At 42.7% G+C, this 19744-nt stretch overlaps 6 protein-coding genes across 7 annotated transcripts; 1 reads left to right on the top strand and 5 right to left on the bottom strand.

Moving 5' to 3' along the window:
- The first annotated feature begins 52 nt into the window (after positions 1-52).
- On the top strand, positions 53-3887 carry Ns2 (nucleostemin 2). Its single transcript, XM_017238615.3, has 3 exons — positions 53-370; positions 1920-2598; positions 2656-3887. Exons 1-3 carry the CDS (start codon positions 161-163, stop codon positions 3795-3797), a joined length of 2031 nt encoding a protein of 676 aa, XP_017094104.1. The 5' UTR covers positions 53-160; the 3' UTR covers positions 3798-3887.
- Positions 465-1736, bottom strand: LOC108123455 (E3 ubiquitin-protein ligase RNF8-like). Its single transcript, XM_017238616.3, has one exon. It carries the CDS (start codon positions 1635-1637, stop codon positions 807-809), a length of 831 nt encoding a protein of 276 aa, XP_017094105.2. The 5' UTR covers positions 1638-1736; the 3' UTR covers positions 465-806.
- Positions 3795-4711, bottom strand: LOC108123457 (PSME3-interacting protein). Its single transcript, XM_017238617.3, has 3 exons — positions 4515-4711; positions 4298-4458; positions 3795-4235 (listed from the first exon to the last, which is right to left on the bottom strand). Exons 1-3 carry the CDS (start codon positions 4708-4710, stop codon positions 3885-3887), a joined length of 708 nt encoding a protein of 235 aa, XP_017094106.1. The 5' UTR covers position 4711; the 3' UTR covers positions 3795-3884.
- Positions 4712-5011: 300 nt separating this feature from the next.
- On the bottom strand, positions 5012-5347 carry LOC122321110 (uncharacterized). Its single transcript, XM_043210512.2, has one exon. The coding sequence runs from the start codon at positions 5345-5347 to the stop codon at positions 5012-5014; it is 336 nt and encodes a 111-aa protein (XP_043066447.1).
- A 29-nt stretch (positions 5348-5376) lies between these two features.
- LOC108123460 (guanine nucleotide-binding protein subunit gamma-1) lies at positions 5377-6250 on the bottom strand. Of its 2 annotated transcripts, none has more exons than XM_017238621.3 (2): positions 6106-6250; positions 5377-6047 (listed from the first exon to the last, which is right to left on the bottom strand). In XM_017238621.3, the coding sequence occupies exon 2, from the start codon at positions 5958-5960 to the stop codon at positions 5760-5762; it is 201 nt and encodes a 66-aa protein (XP_017094110.1). In that variant the 5' UTR covers positions 5961-6047; positions 6106-6250; the 3' UTR covers positions 5377-5759. The 2 variants fall into 2 exon arrangements, with proteins under 2 accessions (XP_017094110.1, XP_070134241.1); XM_070278140.1 differs by having other exon boundaries at positions 5377-6040; positions 6106-6208.
- A 151-nt stretch (positions 6251-6401) lies between these two features.
- Klp54D (Kinesin-like protein at 54D) lies at positions 6402-13740 on the bottom strand. Its single transcript, XM_017238532.3, has 8 exons — positions 12956-13740; positions 10149-10323; positions 9859-10086; positions 9665-9805; positions 9164-9305; positions 8253-9099; positions 6519-6842; positions 6402-6463 (listed from the first exon to the last, which is right to left on the bottom strand). Exons 1-8 carry the CDS (start codon positions 13261-13263, stop codon positions 6451-6453), a joined length of 2178 nt encoding a protein of 725 aa, XP_017094021.3. The 5' UTR covers positions 13264-13740; the 3' UTR covers positions 6402-6450.
- Between the last annotated feature and the right edge of the window lie 6004 nt (positions 13741-19744).

Here is a 19744-nt window from a genome sequence, read left to right as displayed (position 1 = left end):
CGAAAAGTGTTGGAAAACAGCAGTCCAGTTCTGTAAAGTGTTTTTGTTTTTGTTTCTTTTGTTTTCTTCTGTTTCAGCCAAACACGTGTGTTTTGGTTTGAGGGGACCGAGGAAATATATTTTAGTTTTCTTTTGGAGGATCAAAGCACGCTAAATCACCATGCCGAAGGTTCGCAGCACCCCGGGCAAGCCCCGAACCCAGGGATTTAACCACTCAAATCACTCGATGAATCCGGAGAGACCCAAGAGTGGGCTGAAAGGGGTAGCCCACCCCCGCACTAAGGGAACTATTAAGCGGCTGCAAATGTACCGCAATTTCAAGGCCAAGCGCGATCGAACAGGCAAGATCCTTACTCCTGCTCCTTTCCAGGTGAGTTCTTAAACGGTTTGCCCGGTTATATAATTGAATTTGCTATGTATAAGAGGTCTTGAACGTAAATAGGGTCAAATTCGCCGCTTAAAAATTTATCATTTAAAATAACTGATATTTTTTTATTTTGGACATTAGCTTTATTTATAAAACTAAGTCTAACAATAAATGAAATGCAGTGGTGGTTATACATATATTTGTTTGAAATAAAACAAAAATTATCTGCCCTTACAAAAGACAAATATTTAAAAAGAACAACTTTCAAAAGATGCATTTGGCATTTGTTACATTCCTCTTTGTTTCATATTAATTAAAATAACAAATTCATTTTGTGTTTAAGATGGAAAATTTCAAGCTATTTCCCTGGTTACTACAAAGGGTATTCATAAAAAAAAACTCCAGAAGCCATTAAAAGACTTAAGAACTAATCCTGATGTTAGTAGCTGTCGTCGCTGTCGTAATATGCGTTACCTCCGGTATTAGCAGGAGTATATCCACTAGCACCATATCCACTAGTACCGTGTCCACTAGAACCATATCCACTAGCACTGTGTCCACTAGTACTTTGTCCACTGCTACTAGGAGCTGAAGAGCTAGATGACATTATGCCACTGCTGTAAATTTTGCGCACATCACGCCAATTAGCAAACTTTTTGCAAATCGGACATTGGCGATTCATGCGTACACATTTACGGATGCAATTTCTTCCAAACAGGTGGCCGCACTTCAGCGACGCAAGACAATGTTCGCCTTCTGTAGACCACTGGAAGAGGCAGATGGAGCAAGTGTTGTTTTCGGACATGTTGCCCAGCTGCAAGTTGAGCTCCTTCACTTCCTTGTTCAGATCGTCGAGATTGTCAGTGCTGTCAGCCAAAGCGTCGTCAAGTGCTTCGTACAGTTCCTGCTTCTCATTCTCCAGCTCTTGAATGATCATCTGCATGGACTTTTCATGCTCATCGAACTTCTCCTGAATGGTGGCGTAGTTGCACATCTCCTGTTGAAGCTGGAGCAGTATATCCTCCCGTTCCTTGTTGAATTTCTGCATTTGCGCGTTCACATCTTGGAGCTGACGCACTTGCCCCTCAGGGCTGGCGTTTCGGCGTGGCTGCCCTTGACCCGTGTTTTCTTGGTTCTCCTGCAACTCTTGCACCAGATCGTTCATATTGCGGATGTTCTGTCTCATCTGCTGCGACAAAGTATCCGAAGATCTTGATCCCGAACCAGACGGAGTCATTTCAGATCCTAACTTTGAGTTTTTAGGAGGCATTGCTGACCTTGTGTCGTCTCAAGAAAATGATTTTAGTGGATTCCCTTGTTCTTAAACATGTGCAGCTTGGCAAGTCCAACGATATCGATTGTAAATAGAGACGAACAGGAAGAGCAAAGTCGATTGTAAAACAGGAAAGTTCGATAACATTGCAATTTTCATCCCTAGAAGTCCGTTAAGTTTGAATTCATGGAGTTTGAGCAACTAACCTTTTTTTAAATTATTTTGTTGATAATGCTTTAATAGAAAATAATTTAAATAAACCAAAATGTATTTTTATAGGGTCGCCTGCCAGCGGGCACCATGGCCAGGGTGGAGCCAACTCCCAAGTGGTTCAGCAACTCGCGTGTCATATCACAAACAGCGCTGCAAAAGTTTCAGGATGAGATCGGCAAGGCTGTCAAGGATCCCTACCAGGTTATTATGAAACCTTCCCAGTTGCCAGTCACTCTTCTCAATGAGGCGGCCAAATACAAAAGGGTGCATTTGCTCGACACTGAAAGCTTCGATAGTACCTTCGGTCCCAAGAAGCAACGCAAACGGGTGAGCCTGAAGGTTAGAGATCTGGAGGATCTGAGCAAAGCAGCCGATGAACAGGCCGATAAATACGATAGCACTAAGGATGTGGACCTGATCCGCGAGGATACCGGAGAGAAGAAAGCTGTTAGGGATTGGGTCTTTGGTGCTGGCCAAAGTAAACGTATCTGGAATGAGCTGCATAAGGTGGTCGATGCATCTGATGTGTTGCTTCAGGTCCTGGATGCCCGCGATCCCATGGGCACCCGTTCAAAATATATCGAGGAGTTCCTCCGAAAAGAAAAGCCCCACAAGCACCTTTTCTTTATCCTGAACAAGGTGGATTTGGTTCCCGTCTGGGTTACCCAGCGTTGGGTGGCCATCCTAAGCGCGGAATATCCGACGATTGCCTTTCATGCCTCCTTGCAGCATCCCTTTGGAAAAGGTAAGCTGTTGTTCACGAATCATTTAAAATCATTTAATTTTCACTGTTTTCTCTTAGGTGCTCTCATAAATCTGTTTCGGCAGCTTGGAAAGCTGCATTTGGACAAAAAGCAGATTAGCGTGGGCTTCATTGGCTACCCAAATGTTGGAAAGTCTTCGGTTATCAACGCCCTGCGCTCCAAAAAGGTGTGCAATGTGGCTCCGATTGCGGGTGAAACTAAAGTGTGGCAGTACATTACGCTCATGAAGCGTATCTTCCTGATTGATTGTCCGGGCGTGGTGTATCCCTCGGCTGAGACGGATACTGAGAAAGTCCTTAAGGGTGTGGTGCGTGTGGAGCTGGTGACAAATCCCGAGGACTATGTGGAAACTGTCTTGCAGCGGGTGCGCCCCGAATACATCGCCAAAAACTATAAAATCGATCAATGGAACACGTCAACCCACTTCTTGGAACAGCTAGCCCAGAAAACGGGCAAGTTGCTTAAAGGAGGTGAGCCAGACGTCACGGTTACCGCTCGCATGGTACTCAACGATTGGCAGAGGGGTAAATTACCGTTTTACGTGCCCCCAGAGGGATTTGCAATTCCCAAGTCCCAGGAGGGTAAGAAAGAAGAAGAAGATGCCTCCGAAGATCCAAACGCGGACGCCAAATCCGAGGCACCTACGTTTGTTAGTGAGTCTGTAAAGAAGGCTCGCGAGTTCAAGCAAATCCAGGACTTCCGAAAGATCCGGGTTGGCTTGGAGTACGAGCAAAAGGATGTACGTGAGCTCGATCACATTGACCTGGAGCTTCTCGAGCAGCAAAAGGCCGAGAGAGCAGCTCGCAAGAAGGCTCGTGCGCACAATCTCGGCGACGCGGAGGAAGACTCAAGCGATGGGGCCAGCGACTTTTACTCCGAGGATGAGTACAACGAAGATCTGCAGCGTGTGGTTCACAAGAAAGCCAAGGCAAAGAAGACACAGCAGCTTGCCATCACGTCGTCTGGTAAATTCCGTGTGGCTAAGGTACAACCAGGCGATTCTGACGATGCGGCGGGTAGCTCCGATGACGATGGCCCTAGCAGTGCCAAGGCTCCCCGACTGACTGCCAAACAGAAGCGCGCCCTGGAGCGCAGCCAGAAGCGCAAGAAAATTGGAAGTAATTTCTACGAGACGACCAACGTGAAAAATAGGAATCGAAACAAAAAAAAGGATGCGTAACTTGATAAGTTTACGTTCTAGGCTATATTTTCTGTTTTTTCAAAGGAAAGAGACTTCGTATTAAGATTCCCATAAAAATGTTTTATCCTACTCGGCGCACGCTTTCTTCTTGGGTATTTTTCGGCCGCATAGGTCGGTTCTGGTGCAATGGTCATGTTCATCCGAATCCGTGCTAGCTTCCGAATCGCTGGACTCTGTGTAGGATCCGATGCCTGGCAGCACGCCGATACACTTCAATGCCCCCTGGTCGTACTTATCAGTGATCAGGGTAGTGGCAGTTGTTGTGGGTTTCTCCTCAGGTTTGGCTACTTTGCTAGAGCTGGTTGGTAGTTCACCATTTTTCCTTTTTATGCCCTGGCCGAGTAATGACTTTTGGCTATTGCGCCCTGCCAAGGTGCCAGCTGATTTGGCTGTGGTCTTTATCTCCGCCTTCAATTTCTGTAGATTTCAAAAAATGTGGTTATAACTCAAATGGAGACGGATGATAGGCATTTTTTTACCTTATCGACACTTTCCTCCTGGAGCTTTTCGACCCGATTGCGAAAATCCTTGAGTTCTAGCTCCTCGTCACGCATTTGCTGGCGCTCACTGTTTATTTTGTGGGCATCGACCAGCTCAAGGAATTGGACCTCGTCGTCGTCCAGACCGCGTATAAGGTTCTCTGAGTTTCGAAAATGTAAATGGAGATGAATTCTAAAAGGAAATCCAATAACATACTAAGTTTATGGGCTTCCTCGTACTCCATGTCCTTTTTTGTCTTGTTGTCTTTGAGGCGTTCGTACAGAGACCTTCCATCGTACGGTTCCTCTGGTCGTTCAAGGGGATCTTCCGGCTGGCGCACACGTTCCCATTCTTCCTGACGCCTCTTGCGGACTTCGGCTGCTTCTGCCTCTGTTACAAAACCAGAACTCATCTTTTAATCGTGTAATTTCTTTACTTCAATCCAGTCACAAATGTTTTGACAGTCGCCAGTGTTGAAAAAAGTTTGAATAATTTAGTATTATATAGCATGTGAACACAGGGCCTTGGGCAAGTGCTGGGTAATGTTCCATGTTTAAGTATTGCAAAGCGTGAGACAATTTAAAAAGATGCCGCGAATTATTCGGTTCGATGATACTTTGGTGATTAAAAATGTACATTAATCCAAAGACATTCGTGATTCAAAAATATTTTTTTGATAATTGCTTCCAATTAAATGAAGTTTTTACGGTGACTTAAAAATGCTCCTTGACGGCGCGTGGAATTCTTTTAATAAGACACCGCCTGACTCCACCAACAGGAAGGCCAAGACGCGGGGTTTTATTCATTCTCGACCGATTTATCTGGGCAATTTCGATGAACACAGACTTCTGATCCGGAGTCATTTGGCGCCACTTAATGCCAGCCACTTTACTTACGACCGTGGGCTTTAAATTACAGATGCCGCGCTTCTGAAGATTACTCCGGAAGTGATCGAGGAATACGAAGTACGGGTTCACAGTTGGGGATTTTGTCAATCGCATGGCACATGCGAATGTGGAGCAGCACCAACTGAACTTTGTTGCCGACATTTTCTACAAAATTAAATTTCTACAACGAATTTGGCTATTCTGCTCGAAATTTCTCGGGCTACATAATTTTATTTTTCGGAAACATACACAAATATATAGAGAGGAGGGGCTCGGTTGCTAATATCTCCAATAAAGAGCTACAGGATAGCAAAATACACGATATTAATATGCACATATGCAGGCTTTTGAGTAAGTTCAAGACGGTTCAGCTTTCTTTTGTTTAAACTTTCATAAATAATCGCCCATCCATTTGTATATATTCAGTTTATAGACATAATTGAGGTCAGCACACTTACAACGAACATCAAATAGTTTATGCGGTGTATGCCGGCTGAAACATCAGCCGCACTTCGCAATTGAGTATACTGTAAAGGATTAATACTGCTAGGATAGCGTCCGTCTCCATGGAGACCTACAAAATGCTGCAGGAGCTCTTCTCGCGGAACGGATTCACCTTCTGAGTGAAGCCGCTCAGTAGGCAGTCCTCCTCCTCGTGCTCCAGCATGTACTTCATCATCAGGGAGCAGGCCTCCGACACGGGCATCCGTTCGATCCCAACCTCCCGCCGCAGCTGCGAGTTTATGGAGCGCTGCTGTTGCAGATTCGCAGCCATGATGTCCAGGACGGCTGTCTCCGCGAGACCTATGGTGGATGCTGGAATACTGATACTGCTGTCGGATACGGCACCTGGATCTGGATGCTGTTAATTAGCCCCTGGTTAACAATCTGGAATATTTCCGATTCAATTTTCACCCTACCTTTCGCAGCTATAACGGGGACGTCGGTGAAAAATCAATATTTACAAAAGTGTGCCCACTTTTGGCTTAATGGCGGGCGATTTTCCGGCTTTTTCTGACCATTTTTCATTTTTCAAAAAATACGTTAGAGCGTAATTTCAAACAAGTTGAAATTTCTATGCGTTTTTTATGAAAGCTCCTTATTCCTTAAGAAATTGGACGTACCCCTTTATTGCCCTTTGAGTTAAAAACATTATTTAGCATTTCTTAAAATGTATTGATATTTTTTTATTGTTATTTTATTTCAGTTTTTTGTACACTTTTTTAGGTATTTCATTGCAAAAATATATATATCCTGTTTTATTATTATGTGAGCATGCTGGAAGAATATAAATCATGATGACTTGAAACTTGGTTTGGATATCATCACCTACTCGGTCATAAAGTTAGTTGAAAGCTTTCCAGGTTCTTTTTCCAAATTAAGATTTGGGTCGTTGGCCAGATCAGCGTTAGGTTTCCGGAAGGCATTAGCCATCAGAAGAATGTTCTTGGCTATGCGTTTCTGGTCGATGCGCCTCTGGGCCGTATCCGTCCTCCTGTCGGCGTTCTCCGACATTCGTTGCTCCAAAGGAAGATCCGCAGCCGGCGGAGTTTGCAGAGGTTCCGGATTGGTCCAAATCTCGGTGCCGGGGGTTTCTTTCCCCGTGGTGGGAGATATGGCCGGTCGGGCTGGTATTAATGGGGAACGCACACAAACTCTGCGGAGATATTAACAAGTTGGACAGACAAAGGATGGAATGATTTTTGAATTTAATAGGCATTGTCGTTCGCAGAAACAAAAACAAACGTTTATTACAAATTCTTACATAACTAGTCACACTCTAGAGTTCTTTTTCAAAAACGTTTACAAACACACTTTCCACAAAAAACTACATAAAATGTAAAAAATGCTGGTATATAATAGTTTAATCCTTTTTCGTCTGGTCTGGCTGCTCCTTGCCCGGCTCACTGTCCTCGTCCCCGCTCGGTTTCGATCTAGAACGAGTCAGAAATGGGAGAGAACAATGAGCCAAGTTTCGGAGACAAGACGCCATCCAGTGGCGGATTTAAGGAAAAAGGCCCAGTGGGCAAAATTTTTTCAGGGTACATTGAAGGGTATTTTGAAGGGTACAGCCCAGAAAATTTGACAAAAAATCTTAAAAATATTTTGTTCCCAGATTTTGATGCAGATTTATGGAGAATCGATCCACAAATCGTTTAAGGTATTCCGTTCAAGAATCGGGTGAATATTTCCTAAGATATGGCCTTCGCAGTGGGTCATATGGGGCTCCCCATGCATTTTTCACATTTTGAAGGGGACAACCCAGAAAATTTGACAAAAAATCTTAAAAATATTTTGTTCCCAGATTTTGATGCAGATTTATGGAGAATCGATCCACAAATCGTTTGAAGTATTCCTCTCAAGAATCGGATGAATATTTCCTAAGATATGGCCTTCGCAGTGGGTCATATGGGGCTCCCCATGCATTTTGCACATTTTGAAGGGGACAGCCCAGAAAATTTGACAAAAAATCTTAAAAATATTTTGTTCCCAGATTTGGATGCAGATTTATGGAGAATCGATGCACGAATCGTTTAAAGTATTCCGTTCAAGAATCGGATGAATATTTCCTAAGATATGGCCTACACAGTGGGTCATATGGGGCTCCCCATGCATTTTGCACATTTTGAAGGGGACAGCCCAGAAAATTTGACAAAAAATCTTTAAAATATTTTGTTCCCAGATTTTGATGCAGATTTATGGAGAATTGATCCACAAATCGTTTAAGGTATTTTGTTCAAGAATCGGATGAATATTTCCTAAGATATGGCCTTCGCAGTGGGTCATATGGGGCTCCCCATGCATTCTGCACATTTTGAAGGGGACAGCCCAGAAAATTTGACAAAAAATCTTTAAAATATTTTGTTCCCAGATTTTGATGCAGATTTGTGGAAAAGAAATCGAAGGTGTAACTTTCAGCACGAGGGGCCCTGAAAGCCTTTCGTCGGGGGGGGGGGCCAGTGGGCAAGCGCGCCTTTGCCCACCTGTTAAATCCGCCACTGACGCCATCCCATCCGGACTCGCATTCCGAAGCCACCATAATTCCCTTCCCCATAAAGCCACTCACTTGTTCACATCCTCTAGTTTCTTTAAAAGTCGCTCATTTTCCCGGCACACGATTTCCTGATCCCGCAGAATCGTCTCCCGCACGGTGAACAGGTGGTTGTTCTCCTGCCGCAGTGACTCGTTCTCAGCCATGTAGAGCTTAACGAGCTCCGCCAGCTCAGAGCCATCCAGTTCGGGCAGCCGCTCCAGATCCACCTTGGGCACTGGAATGGGCACGGCACCACTGCCCACGCGATCCAGTTGAACCTCCAAAAGATTCTCGGTGGGCGCACTGCCATTCGTCGCCGCCTGGTGGTGGAGATTGAGGGCGGCCTTCAGGTGATCGTTTTCCAGCTGGAGGGCATGGATGTCGCGCTTCAGACTGAGGATTAGTGCCTCGCGGGGATCCATCATGATCACCGGTTTGGTGCGGATTCGCTTCGCACGAGAGGCATATCGCAGGGTGTTCAAGGTTTCCGCATGATTGTAGTGGGCCGGAGAGACGCAGGCGATCATCAGAGTTACGCCGTTCCCAGCCAGGCTGTCGGCCAGCAGCTTGGTTAACTGGCTGTCCCTGTACGGTATATGACCCGATCTTCTCTTGGCATCGCTCAGTGAGGAGATGCAGTAGCCCAGGACCATAAGACTCTTGTTTATGTTGTTGGCCTCCTCCAGGGTCTTGCCCTCGCTCATGGTCTTCTTGGTCAGTTCGCTGCCGGCAAGGTCCACGAAGTTGATTTTTCCATGCTTGGAGAGGAACACCCCGCCGTCCGTCTGTTGGTCGGACAGGATGTGCACGGTGAGGATGGTGTGGGAACGGGAGGAGTGATCGTTCATGGCATGCGATCCAACGGCTCGATTTCTCATTCCTAAGTTGGGGGTTTCAAATAAATTAAAATCAATCATATGCTTATGAAATTACAGAGAACTTACCTTCCTCCAAAACGGCCAGTAGATCATCCAGTTCCTCGCAGTCCACCGTAAAGAGGTTCTCGACAAAGAAACCCCCCGATTTCTTTGACCATCGCACCGCCAGCGGTTTCCGAGCACTTCCCGGATTAAGTAAATCGATTACCTGTACAAGTCGGTTAAAAAATTCAATTCAATTTGCGAAACCAATAAGTAAATGGTGGAGGTGGCCAAGGAAAACAAATCATTGAAAATGCCACGCAAAATGCAGAAACATTTCACGCATTGTGACAAACCAGGAAAGGTTATTTGGGTGGCCGGTCAATGCATAGAAACTGCCATGGAAGGAAGTGGTTTTGGGGAGCAGGGAGCGTGCTGACATCCATTAAATAGAGGTCAATGGAAGCATGTTTGCGGGCAGGCCATCAGGATTATGGCGAATGCAATTTCGATTAAAATTAAATGGACAGAGGTCGAGCCTTGGACAGCGATGCAATTAGAGAAAATGGCAAGTTCTCCACTTACCCGTTCATTGTATATCTCCATGAACGAGGCCTTTAGCACGTAATTGACATCCTTGCGATTTTTAATCAACTGGAAGAGATACACAAACGAGCGGAAGATGAGGCCGTGGCGTGGATCTTTGGGATTCGGTTTACCAACGAACTGAAATATTAAAAAAATTAGAAACAAAATCAATGAAAGCTTTGCCAACATACCAGCTCCGGTGGCCCCGTAAGAGTATGCGTTTTTCCTGAGCCCGTTTGGCCGTAACAAAACGCCGTACAACTGAATCCCTCGATGCCCATTTCGATGATGCGCTTTATGCCCGAGTAGTCCAGGATATCTTCCTGGGTGGCTCCTGGCTCGAAGACCACATTGTAGGTGAAGACGCGAACACTGTCGCGATTGTGCGACCGCTTTTGACCCACATCGTTGCCCTCGATCTGCATAAGGATGATTCCAAGTCACTCGGGTTTTAGGGAGTTATGGTAAAATGTTAACTTACTATGACCTGCCCGTTGCCGGGAAATTGTAGGGTCGAACCATGACGGTCGCGTTTCTCCTTCTCATTAAGCGGTCGAACTCGAACCACAACATTAATGTTGTCCTCGGGCGTGGAGCATTCTTCACTGCCGGTGGATTTGGAGGCCACGATTTCCAGGGTGTCAGAGCTTCCAATTCTAGTTAACATACAAGGATATTTTAAATATTTCATAGTCATATTAATAGGGGAGTCTCTGACTCCCTCTGCAGTAGAATGCCAAACATACTCCTAATCAAAGTTAATCAATCAAAGTGAAACAAAACATTCACTGTTTTATGGATTCGGTATTTTATGGCTAATGCGAATTCCGAGTATATTGTGGGCTTGCCTTGAACTTGTTGGTCCCAAAATAGTCAAGGTTAAGGGTAGATTGCATGGCCAGTGGGTTTTTTTTTCTGATTCGCACTAAGTCGCAATTAGTTGTGTTTCTGAGAGGGTTCAGGTAGCTCCCATTTTAATAAGGAATCTGGTACCACGGAATTTTATCGCTTTATGGAAATATGCAAATAGAAATCATTAAATTATTCACATGAATTACTCCAAGTTTTGGTTTTGCTTGATACTCAACCCAGTAATTAGTGGTATACCACAAAACCCTAGAAAGTTTCCAATACAAATAGTTTATTGAACTGAAAAGGAGGCCGGGCCACACGGCGTATGTGTAATGTACCATCTTTGCGTGTTTGTATGTGGCTGAGAGCTGACATTTAACATTTTCACGTAAATGACTTGTTAAACATTCATGTCCTAATGGCCATAGCCTCATGAACGTATGTACATACATACATATATTAATCAGACGTGAGTTGGGCCTTTCGGTGTGCACTTGGTAAATATTTCAGAAGGCGCCAATGGAGAAAAATTAACACGAACCCCAAGGAGTCGGGACTTGAGAACCTATCGCCGCCAAAAGTTCAATCAACTTTGGGCCAGCCATAAGCTAGGAGCTAAATAATTTATTGACCTCCATTTTGATTTAATCAGGTATTGCTTGTATAAAGAAATAAATACAAGAAAGTTTGGAACTAAAAACCTTCGTAAAAAAAACCATCAAGTCGAATTTCCCATCATTAAATCTTTAACATATTTGTATTCTTTAATCAGAAGTAATCAAAGAAAAGTACTATTGATATTTGCCTGAAACAAACATCAAATAAATGGCCTAGAAACCAAAAATTCTCTGGGTTGTCCAATTATGGCCTTTGTTTGCGAATCAAATACGCTATAGTGTTTGGGAAACTCTCACTTTTATTCGGAACCCTGTCATGGAATCCGATTTCTAATTCAAAATGGGCGGAAAATGGATCTACCGATGGGAAATATTTATAAGCCATGCAAAGTTTAGGCAACGAAATGTCAACTCCGATGATAGTTATCCATCGGGGGGCGTAATTATGACCTAACTCGTACATAGCAGTGCATGCCAGAAAATCCATACGTATATGGATTTTTAAACTCCAAACTTACACGCGAGTATACTTTCGGAGTGTTTCACGTGATATGGTTTGGGCTGGGTCCGGTATTTTGCTAATGTCTATCAATTTCTAGTTGAAATATGGGTTCGCATACGAAATGATTACTATGGAAACTCCAATCCCAAAGTGTGTCGTCAATCATTTGGCTATCAACGCATTCATTAATCAAAAGTCCGAAAGACATGCGTGCTCCAAAATAATTATAACACGACTGTTGGGATTAATCACATGGTATCTAAAAAATAAATCCATATAAGCTAAGGGGGTCAGTAAATTACCATATATCCTAGGTGTCAATTTACTTGAAAACTTTCATAAACAATTATTGCAAACGATGTCGGTTGATAATTTGGATTAGCTCTTCGTTGACCCAACCTACATCGCATTAGCTTGAATTATTCATTATTTTTCGAAGAACACCCCGAGCCACCAAAAACATCCACTTCACCCAATTGTCAGTAAGCTAAGAAGCGGGGTCCTTAACCTTAACTTTGGCGGGTCTGTCGCACCTGAGGAGACCTCCAATGAAACCGAAAACTAACTTATATATGTCACTTTCGCTCTCAGCTCCGGTCAAAAGACACAAATACATTTGAAAAGACTTCAATATGCTTTAATTGCAAAATCGATTTGCTTCGTGCTCGTTCGAAACTCAACCCCTAGATCTGTACCAGTTCCTTTTCATAAAGTGTCTAACCGGCTAACTGCTTGTCCGTTTGTCTGTCCGTTGATTGCTTGTCCGCCCAACTGTCCGCCTGTCCGCTAGCTTCCCTGCCTGTCTTTATAGATTATTGTGCGTGGTCATTATGGTTTGGATTGTGGCCTTTCCGTTTTCTGTTTTCTTCGCATCGACATTTTTTAATGGTTTGCCTATTAGGGGTGAGCTGGCTGTCGTATTATCATTACCCTCTCACCCCGAAACTCTCACCTTCCCCAGGAACTACAATGCAAATTAATACATTTTTCCTGTAAACCCAAACAGGCACTTTTAATAAATAATTGGCTGGCTAGCTTACAACTTTTTACAAGCGGGTAGTCTTTAATATTTATAGGCCTATTAAAATTCCAAAAATAACCTACAGTAAAGCGTGGTTTAATGTAATTATCCTTTGCATAGAATATAAAAAAATATAAAATATTTTAGTTAGTTTTAGTTTTACTAATTCCTTGTATAAATTTGAAATTTTCTTGGACTTTTAATTGAGACTTTTAGGAGCTCTCAGTCATCACTGTCCCCAACTTAGCGCCTATTGATTACGGTGGGAAGCAACGCAATCCTTAAGCCGCACTTACTCATTCTCACGCGAGCGTAGAAAATATGGCGTATTGCGGGAGCTGCCTCCTCCGCCGCCACTACTGCCCGTTCCCTTTTGCGGACTTAGACGCCGCATGCCGTTGGTCAGGCTGCGGGATCGGGGCACGCCGCTGCTGCTCCCAGAGCCCTGCCTCTGGTTTTGGCCCGTCGACGAGGGCGCCTTCCGGCCACGCGTGGCAGCCACGGCTGGGGCCCGGCCCCGACGACTGCCACCGGTTCCGGCACTATCCGCACTACTACCGCCGCTGCTGTTTAGATGCGGAACGCTCGAGGCGCGGCGCACCATGATGCACCGCCTAGATGCGACCGGTGGATATGCAGTGGGTGGATTTTATTTGCTTGGAAAACGGATCACCCTTTAACATGGCAAATGACACTGTGCACGGACACGCAAGTCGGACGCAAATTCGAAATTCCGTTAACCACTTGTCCGGTTTTCCGGTTAATACCGCTCGCCGCAAAAACTCAACACGAACTGGCCGGCCAAGTTCACCAGAGCTGCCTTTTTTATTCGAGCCATCAGATTTATGGTAATTTCTACGCACGCACACCACCTCGCTGACCATTGGGCACCGGCGCCAGCACCACCCCTGCCGGGCACCACCACCTGTAAGTGAACTCTCGCTGCTGGACACTCGCTAGCAGGTCCTGCTCCTGCTCCTGGCTTCTAGCCATAATAGCAATTAAATCAACGTGCTGTTTGGTAAACAAACTGAAACTCCCCCGAATAGTTGGGTAGTGTTGGATGGGTTGAGTGTTCGCTCTTTACTTTCGTGCCCATTCATCGTGCGCAACTACAACAACATTAGCCAGCTTGTCGTGGCTTATTTGCATTTACTTTGGCATAATCAGAGCCCAGGAACGTGGAATTCCTTTTTTTAGGAACGGACGGGCGGGTTAACCCATCGTTCACACTTAATGGTTTTTGAGAAATTCCCAGTGAGGAATATATACATAGTTTTGTGAAGCAGTTGAAGTTCTTGTACTAAAAAAAAAGCAAATTATAAAAATATATATGTATGTATTACTTTTTTTTATTAAGCTGCCAGCTATATGTATGTCTATGTACCTTGTTGATTACCATATTAATGGATGAACCAATATTAGTTCTTCCACTGAGTGGCCAATCAAATTAGGGAAATTAGTATTGATAGGTTTGTGGTTCAAGTCCCACACTGTTGCAGGCTTATTTCTAGCTTCATCGATTCAATTTTGTTTTAAAGTGAAAGGAAAGGAAAAGTTTGACCTTAACTCGTTAATGAAATCACAATCATACCATTTCTCTATGATATTTCTATCAGAATGAGACTATCTAGAGGCTAGAAATTATTTTAGGTTTGGAAATGGTAATGACAGATTTTATTCACTGTATTCTCATAACATTTTTTGATAGATAGGTATTAATGGCCACTTATTTATTTAATTTAACGCTTGAAACTATCTTTTTATGAAAGAAAATATTTGAACTATAACGGCTATAAGCTAAGAAAAGCTTTATATTTGGTGGCTGTATTGGCTTTTTCCTTTTGTAGAAAGCTTTTTTGTAGAAGGACTCCTTTTGTAAAACATTATCCTGAATCTGTAGAGTGTTAAAAATAATATGCTTAATAAAGAACTATCCTTTATTAACCCAAAAAATTGAATTCTTAAAATATTATTTTAAATGAATAATGATTTGGATTTTATTCGAAATATTTGTTGGGTTATATAGCTTGTAATATATAAGTATCAATACCACTCCAATATCATTCTAAAGACTTTGTTCTAATCCTTTAAAATAAAATTCCATCTATAAACAGAAGCATAAATTGTCAACACCATTTTGTATCTTTAGTAGCTGTCCACACAAACTGCCACACAGATACGCACTTCCTCCTGGCCGCACCCGTTCAAGGACGCTTTGGTAAAAGTTACTGACTTATGTAACATATATATCAAAATATGCATGGAGAATATGTGCATATATGTATGTGGGTATATTTGACAGCTGACATCGAGGAGGTGCCTGGTGCGTGCGAAAAAGGAATGCAATAAAAGAAAATGTGCTAAACAGGGAAAAATCTCAAAATACAATAATGGAAAAAAAATAAGAAGAGATAGGAAAATTATTCACGAAAAAAAAACACATTTGCATGGGAAGCCAGAGAAGCAAGCTGTTTTTTTCTGGGATAAAGGATAAAGGACTAAAGTATTATAAGAGTTAAAGAAAAATCCTTATATAGAGGATATTCAGATTTATCTTTTAAAAAAAGGCGGTTTTCTTTATCCTTGTTTATAGAACATATTATAGAAGGATCTTTTTATAGAGAAGAACATTTATATAAAGATCCTGGTATAGAATATGCAGTCTAAAAATAAGGATCATATACCATAATCACTGTTGGGTTATAGCTTCATAGTTTGTGGCCAGATAAGTACTCCTAGAACCTAGAACCAACCTCATGGCTTAGGCGGCACTTAGCCACGTCCCCTGGGCTCTGGAGGATCGAAGCTCTACGGGCTGGGAAAACTAAAGCTATAGCTTATGCGGAAGCTTGTTGATAAGCTCCATAATGGCGCCATATGCAATCCGGCAACTAAAAACCGCCAGTAACAACAATAAAAGCAACGCAAAAACCGCGAAGAGAAAGAGCCAGGAGATGCTGGGGGGGGAAAGAGATAAGCTGGTAGGTAAAACGAGACAGACATACTCTAAGTGAGAGAGAGCCAAGTTATCAAAAGTAATTATCAACAAAAGGCAGCAACAATGCCAGCAAGCGGATTATGGGTCTAGTAGGGAGGTTGGAGGGGGAATCGGCATTCGAGGTTTAACAAGGGAGATGGTCGGTGGGCCAGGGACTAAAAACAAGGAGGTCCTGGCAACATGAGTAAGTCAGCGTTAATTAAGTCAGGACACAAAACAAATGGCTAGCGCATCTAAAAGTGCATTCCGTTCCTGAACATTTGCATTTGTGTAGAGCGAAGGGAAAGTTTCTTTTTTTTTTGTGTGCTTAGAAGGTCTTGAAGTTGTTGAAATATTGTCTTAATTTAAGGATTTCTTACTCGGAAGTTAAAATAACAGAATTAATATAATACAATTTAATACCCCAAAAAGAAAAGAGATAAGTTCTGTATATTCACTTGCCGTACCCGGACGTGTTTCTTCGATCGCTCTTGCCAGTTTGCAATTATTTTCGATCTTGAACTCAAGCTTTCTCCTTCTGCGACAAGTTGAAATATAACAATTAATCCCTAAAAATAAATTCGACTTATTAAGTTCATTGAACTATTTATTTCCAATTTATACATTTAATCGGTTAAAGTTATCTCTGTTGCGCTTTAACTATATTCTCCAACATAAGTCTCTCCGAGCTGTACTCTCCGGACGTAACCCGTTACATTCATAGTTACTGTGGAGTTTGTTGTTCTTCACGACGCCGAACCTTCGTTGCACATCTCTTTTGTAACGTCATCTCTTACATCCGATCTGAATCTGATCGTCCACTCTCGGCTACAGAGTGCTTCAGAGAGCCTAAATTCTTTACACGTTATTACAGTGGTCTGCATTCCGTCAAAAAGAAGCCAAAAATGAGTCTTACTTGCACAGCAAAAAAATGTGAATTTGGTGGAACCATCACGGGTGACTCATACCTGTCTTGTTGGCTCTGCAATAACTGCTCACATATTAAATGTGCTGGAGGAGGACACAATGGACGGATAAGTGACCTTATCAACAAGAAAATTGGCCTGACATGGTCTTGCATCGCTTGTAGAGAAATTGAGTCAGAGATGCGGACTTTTATGAAACAGACGAGAAATGGTTTCCTAGATGTCCGCAAGCAATTCTCGGCCCTTAATGAGCAATTCCTCGCTCTTGAAACTCAATTCCTTGGGCTAAAGTTGTTAAGTGAATCCCCCAGACGAAAAATTCCGAACAACAACCTGCTGACTGCTAAATTATTGAATACCCCTACATCCCATGCTGTACAAGTCGATGAATTTTCAACACCAAACATTTTACCGTCGCCTACTAGTCTACCTACTTATGCTGTTCCAGTACCAAGGGACTTGATGAGCCTTCCTTCAGGGCACTCTAATATTCATCCCTTGCAAAAAGCGATCAGCGTACCAAGTACAAATCTCGAGCCACCTCTCATCTTGGAGCCTCCATCGTTGGACATCGTTGGACAACCCCCATCGTTGGACAACCTACCCTCTGCTCTAGCTGTGATGTCTCCAAGGCCTCTGGTTGGTGTGGCGCCTGAAGTTAGATCTTCTGGACTTACGTTGAGGGCGGTTGCTCCTCGTAAGGCCATTTTTGTCTCTCGGCTTATGCCGGATGCTACTGTTGATGATGTCAAGAGTCACCTGTTAAACCATCTTAAGGTAGCTCCTAATGAAATAGCTATTTTTAAGTTTAACTTTAAGCATAAGCGTTCTATATCTTCTTTTAAAATAGTTCTACCTGATTCCTACCTTGAAAAAGCACTTGATCCTGTAGCCTGGCCTGAGCACAGTATCGTTCATGAATTCCTAGCAAAAGACGCTCAGAATCCTATCCCTGCAGAAACTGCTTCAAAAAACTGAATAACATAGTATTTTCCTGCTGCTATCAAAACGTTAGAAGTATTCTGGGTAAGCTGAGCCAGTTTTTTACAAAGAGTGCTTCTTTTGATTTTGATGCTATCGTGCTTACTGAAACTTGGCTTAACTCCTCTGTCTCTGATTATGAAATTCTTGTTTCCAAATTCATAGTGTTTCGATTGGATCGTCCAACTTTTGCAGGTGGTGTCCTCATTGCTGTTACTAATAAGTACCCTTCTGAAATTATTCCTTTCACGAACGAGTTCGGAATTGAGTTCATTGCGGTGAAAATTTTAATTGGCTCGTCTCATATTTTTCTGACCTGTTCCTACATTCCTCCCATGGCTGAAGATATTGTGTACTTTCACCATCTTGATGCCATTAGGTCTATCTCTTCGTTGGCCAAGGACCGTGATTTAATCCTAATCATGGGAGATTTCAACCTTCCCATCATTTCCTGGATCCCGTCTGAGGTAGACAATTCCTTGCTTTCCAGTTGTCATAACGACTTTATCGATGGCTTAACCGATCTTGCCCTGCTCCAAATTAATCCAATTCATAACACTCATGGCAGATTTCTCGACCTTATTTTTTCTAATGTGTCATCCTCTGTGACAGTCATTCGGTCCCCGCCGCTATCGCTTCCTGAAGACATTCACCACCCTACATTATTAGCATCGGTGTTAATTGATGTGCCTCACAATGATGCTTGCTTTAATGCTAAACCTCGTTTCAAATGCTTCAGAAAGACTGATTTTATTGCCCTTCGGAATCATTTAGCTGAAATCGATTGGAATTTTCTTTCATCTATAAACACAATTGAAGCAGCTACGGATTCGTTTTACGAAATAATTCATAATGCCTTGAACAAATTTGTTCCGGAAGTCCCTGTATCATTGTCTACAAAACCACCTTGGTATAATAAACACCTTTCTCGTCTTAAGAACAGGAAATCCAGAGCTTACAAAAAGTTTCTTAAGTCAGGATCGATGTGCCACCAGTCAAACTTTCTTTATGTTCGCAACCAGTTTATTATTCTCAACGATCTACTCTATAAGCAGTATATCAGGAATTGTAAGGTAAACTTTCGAAATGATCCAAGCTCCTTCTACTCTTTTGTCAATATTAAACGTAAATCAAATCTTTTTCCTCCTTCCCTATCATATAAAAATATTTCACATTCTTCTGAGCAAGGTATTGCTAATCTCTTTGCGTCATTTTTTCAAACCACCTATTCGTCCGATTCATATAACCACAATTCTACTTATCCTTATAAATTACCACATATAAACAACATTTACTTTACAAAATTTCGAATTCAGGATCTGTTCCAAGCTCTTTCAACAATAGATATATCATTCTCTGCTGGTCCTGACAATGTTCCTAGCTGTGTTCTAAGGTACTGTTCTGATATCCTTTGCTATCCTCTCACTATCTTATTCAACTTATCCTTGGAGCTGGCATGTCTCCCCAAGAGATGGAATGAATCTTTTATTATTCCGCTTCATAAGAAAGGCTCTAAAGCACTTATTGAGAACTACCGGGGGATTGCTAAGCTATCTGCGATTCCCAAACTGCTTGAGAAACTGGTTACTTTCCAACTGCAACATTTTTGTAAAAGTATTATTTCCACTTCACAGCATGGTTTTGTCAAGCATCGCTCTACCACAACTAACCTTCTTGAATTCACTTCGTTTATCCACAGAGGTTTTCTGAGCCGCATGCAAACTGATGTGGTGTACACTGACTTTAGTAAAGCGTTTGACTCTGTTAACCACCATCTCCTCCTTCATAAGCTGTGTCTTTTGGGGTTTTCTCCTCATATAGTACAGTGGTTGACCTCTTATCTATCGAACCGCACGCAGCGTGTTTTGTTTAAAAACAGTTCATCACAGATTATAAATGTTTCATCTGGTGTCCCACAAGGTAGTCACTTAGGACCTCTTCTGTTTGTTCTTTTTGTCAACGATTTACCTAGTGTTGTAAACTATGCTACTACATTTATGTATGCTGATGATGTCAAGTTATGTCTTTCTTTCTCAGACCATTTCCTTCATAGACACTTGCAACTAGACCTTAACGAAGTCTTCTTGTGGTGCTCAAACAATCTCCTTTTGCTTAACTGCTCTAAGTGTAAGGTTATGACGTTCAATCGCAGTGTGCCTCACATCGTTTCGTACTCTCTTGGGAATAACGTCTTAGAT

The sequence above is a fragment of the Drosophila bipectinata genome, chromosome 2R (assembly GCF_030179905.1).
Source record: "Drosophila bipectinata strain 14024-0381.07 chromosome 2R, DbipHiC1v2, whole genome shotgun sequence".
Classification (NCBI taxonomy): Eukaryota; Metazoa; Arthropoda; class Insecta; order Diptera; family Drosophilidae; genus Drosophila; species Drosophila bipectinata.
This window is presented reverse-complemented; position numbering and strand designations above follow the sequence as displayed.

Coding starts and splice junctions, on each gene's coding strand:
- Ns2 (XM_017238615.3), top strand. CDS start 161: ATGCCGAAGGTTCGCAGCACCCCGGGCAAGCCCCGAACCCAGGGATTT. Junction 371..1,919: donor TTACTCCTGCTCCTTTCCAG/GTGAGTTCTTAA, acceptor GTATTTTTATAG/GGTCGCCTGCCAGCGGGCAC. Junction 2,599..2,655: donor GCAGCATCCCTTTGGAAAAG/GTAAGCTGTTGT, acceptor GTTTTCTCTTAG/GTGCTCTCATAAATCTGTTT.
- LOC108123455 (XM_017238616.3), bottom strand. CDS start 1,637: ATGCCTCCTAAAAACTCAAAGTTAGGATCTGAAATGACTCCGTCTGGT.
- LOC108123457 (XM_017238617.3), bottom strand. CDS start 4,710: ATGAGTTCTGGTTTTGTAACAGAGGCAGAAGCAGCCGAAGTCCGCAAG. Junction 4,459..4,514: donor CGAGGAAGCCCATAAACTTA/GTATGTTATTGG, acceptor TTCGAAACTCAG/AGAACCTTATACGCGGTCTG. Junction 4,236..4,297: donor AGGAGGAAAGTGTCGATAAG/GTAAAAAAATGC, acceptor TGAAATCTACAG/AAATTGAAGGCGGAGATAAA.
- LOC122321110 (XM_043210512.2), bottom strand. CDS start 5,347: ATGTCGGCAACAAAGTTCAGTTGGTGCTGCTCCACATTCGCATGTGCC.
- LOC108123460 (XM_017238621.3), bottom strand. CDS start 5,960: ATGGCTGCGAATCTGCAACAGCAGCGCTCCATAAACTCGCAGCTGCGG.
- Klp54D (XM_017238532.3), bottom strand. CDS start 13,263: ATGGTGCGCCGCGCCTCGAGCGTTCCGCATCTAAACAGCAGCGGCGGT. Junction 10,087..10,148: donor CCGGCAACGGGCAGGTCATA/GTAAGTTAACAT, acceptor ATCCTTATGCAG/ATCGAGGGCAACGATGTGGG. Junction 9,806..9,858: donor TTACGGGGCCACCGGAGCTG/GTATGTTGGCAA, acceptor TTAATATTTCAG/TTCGTTGGTAAACCGAATCC.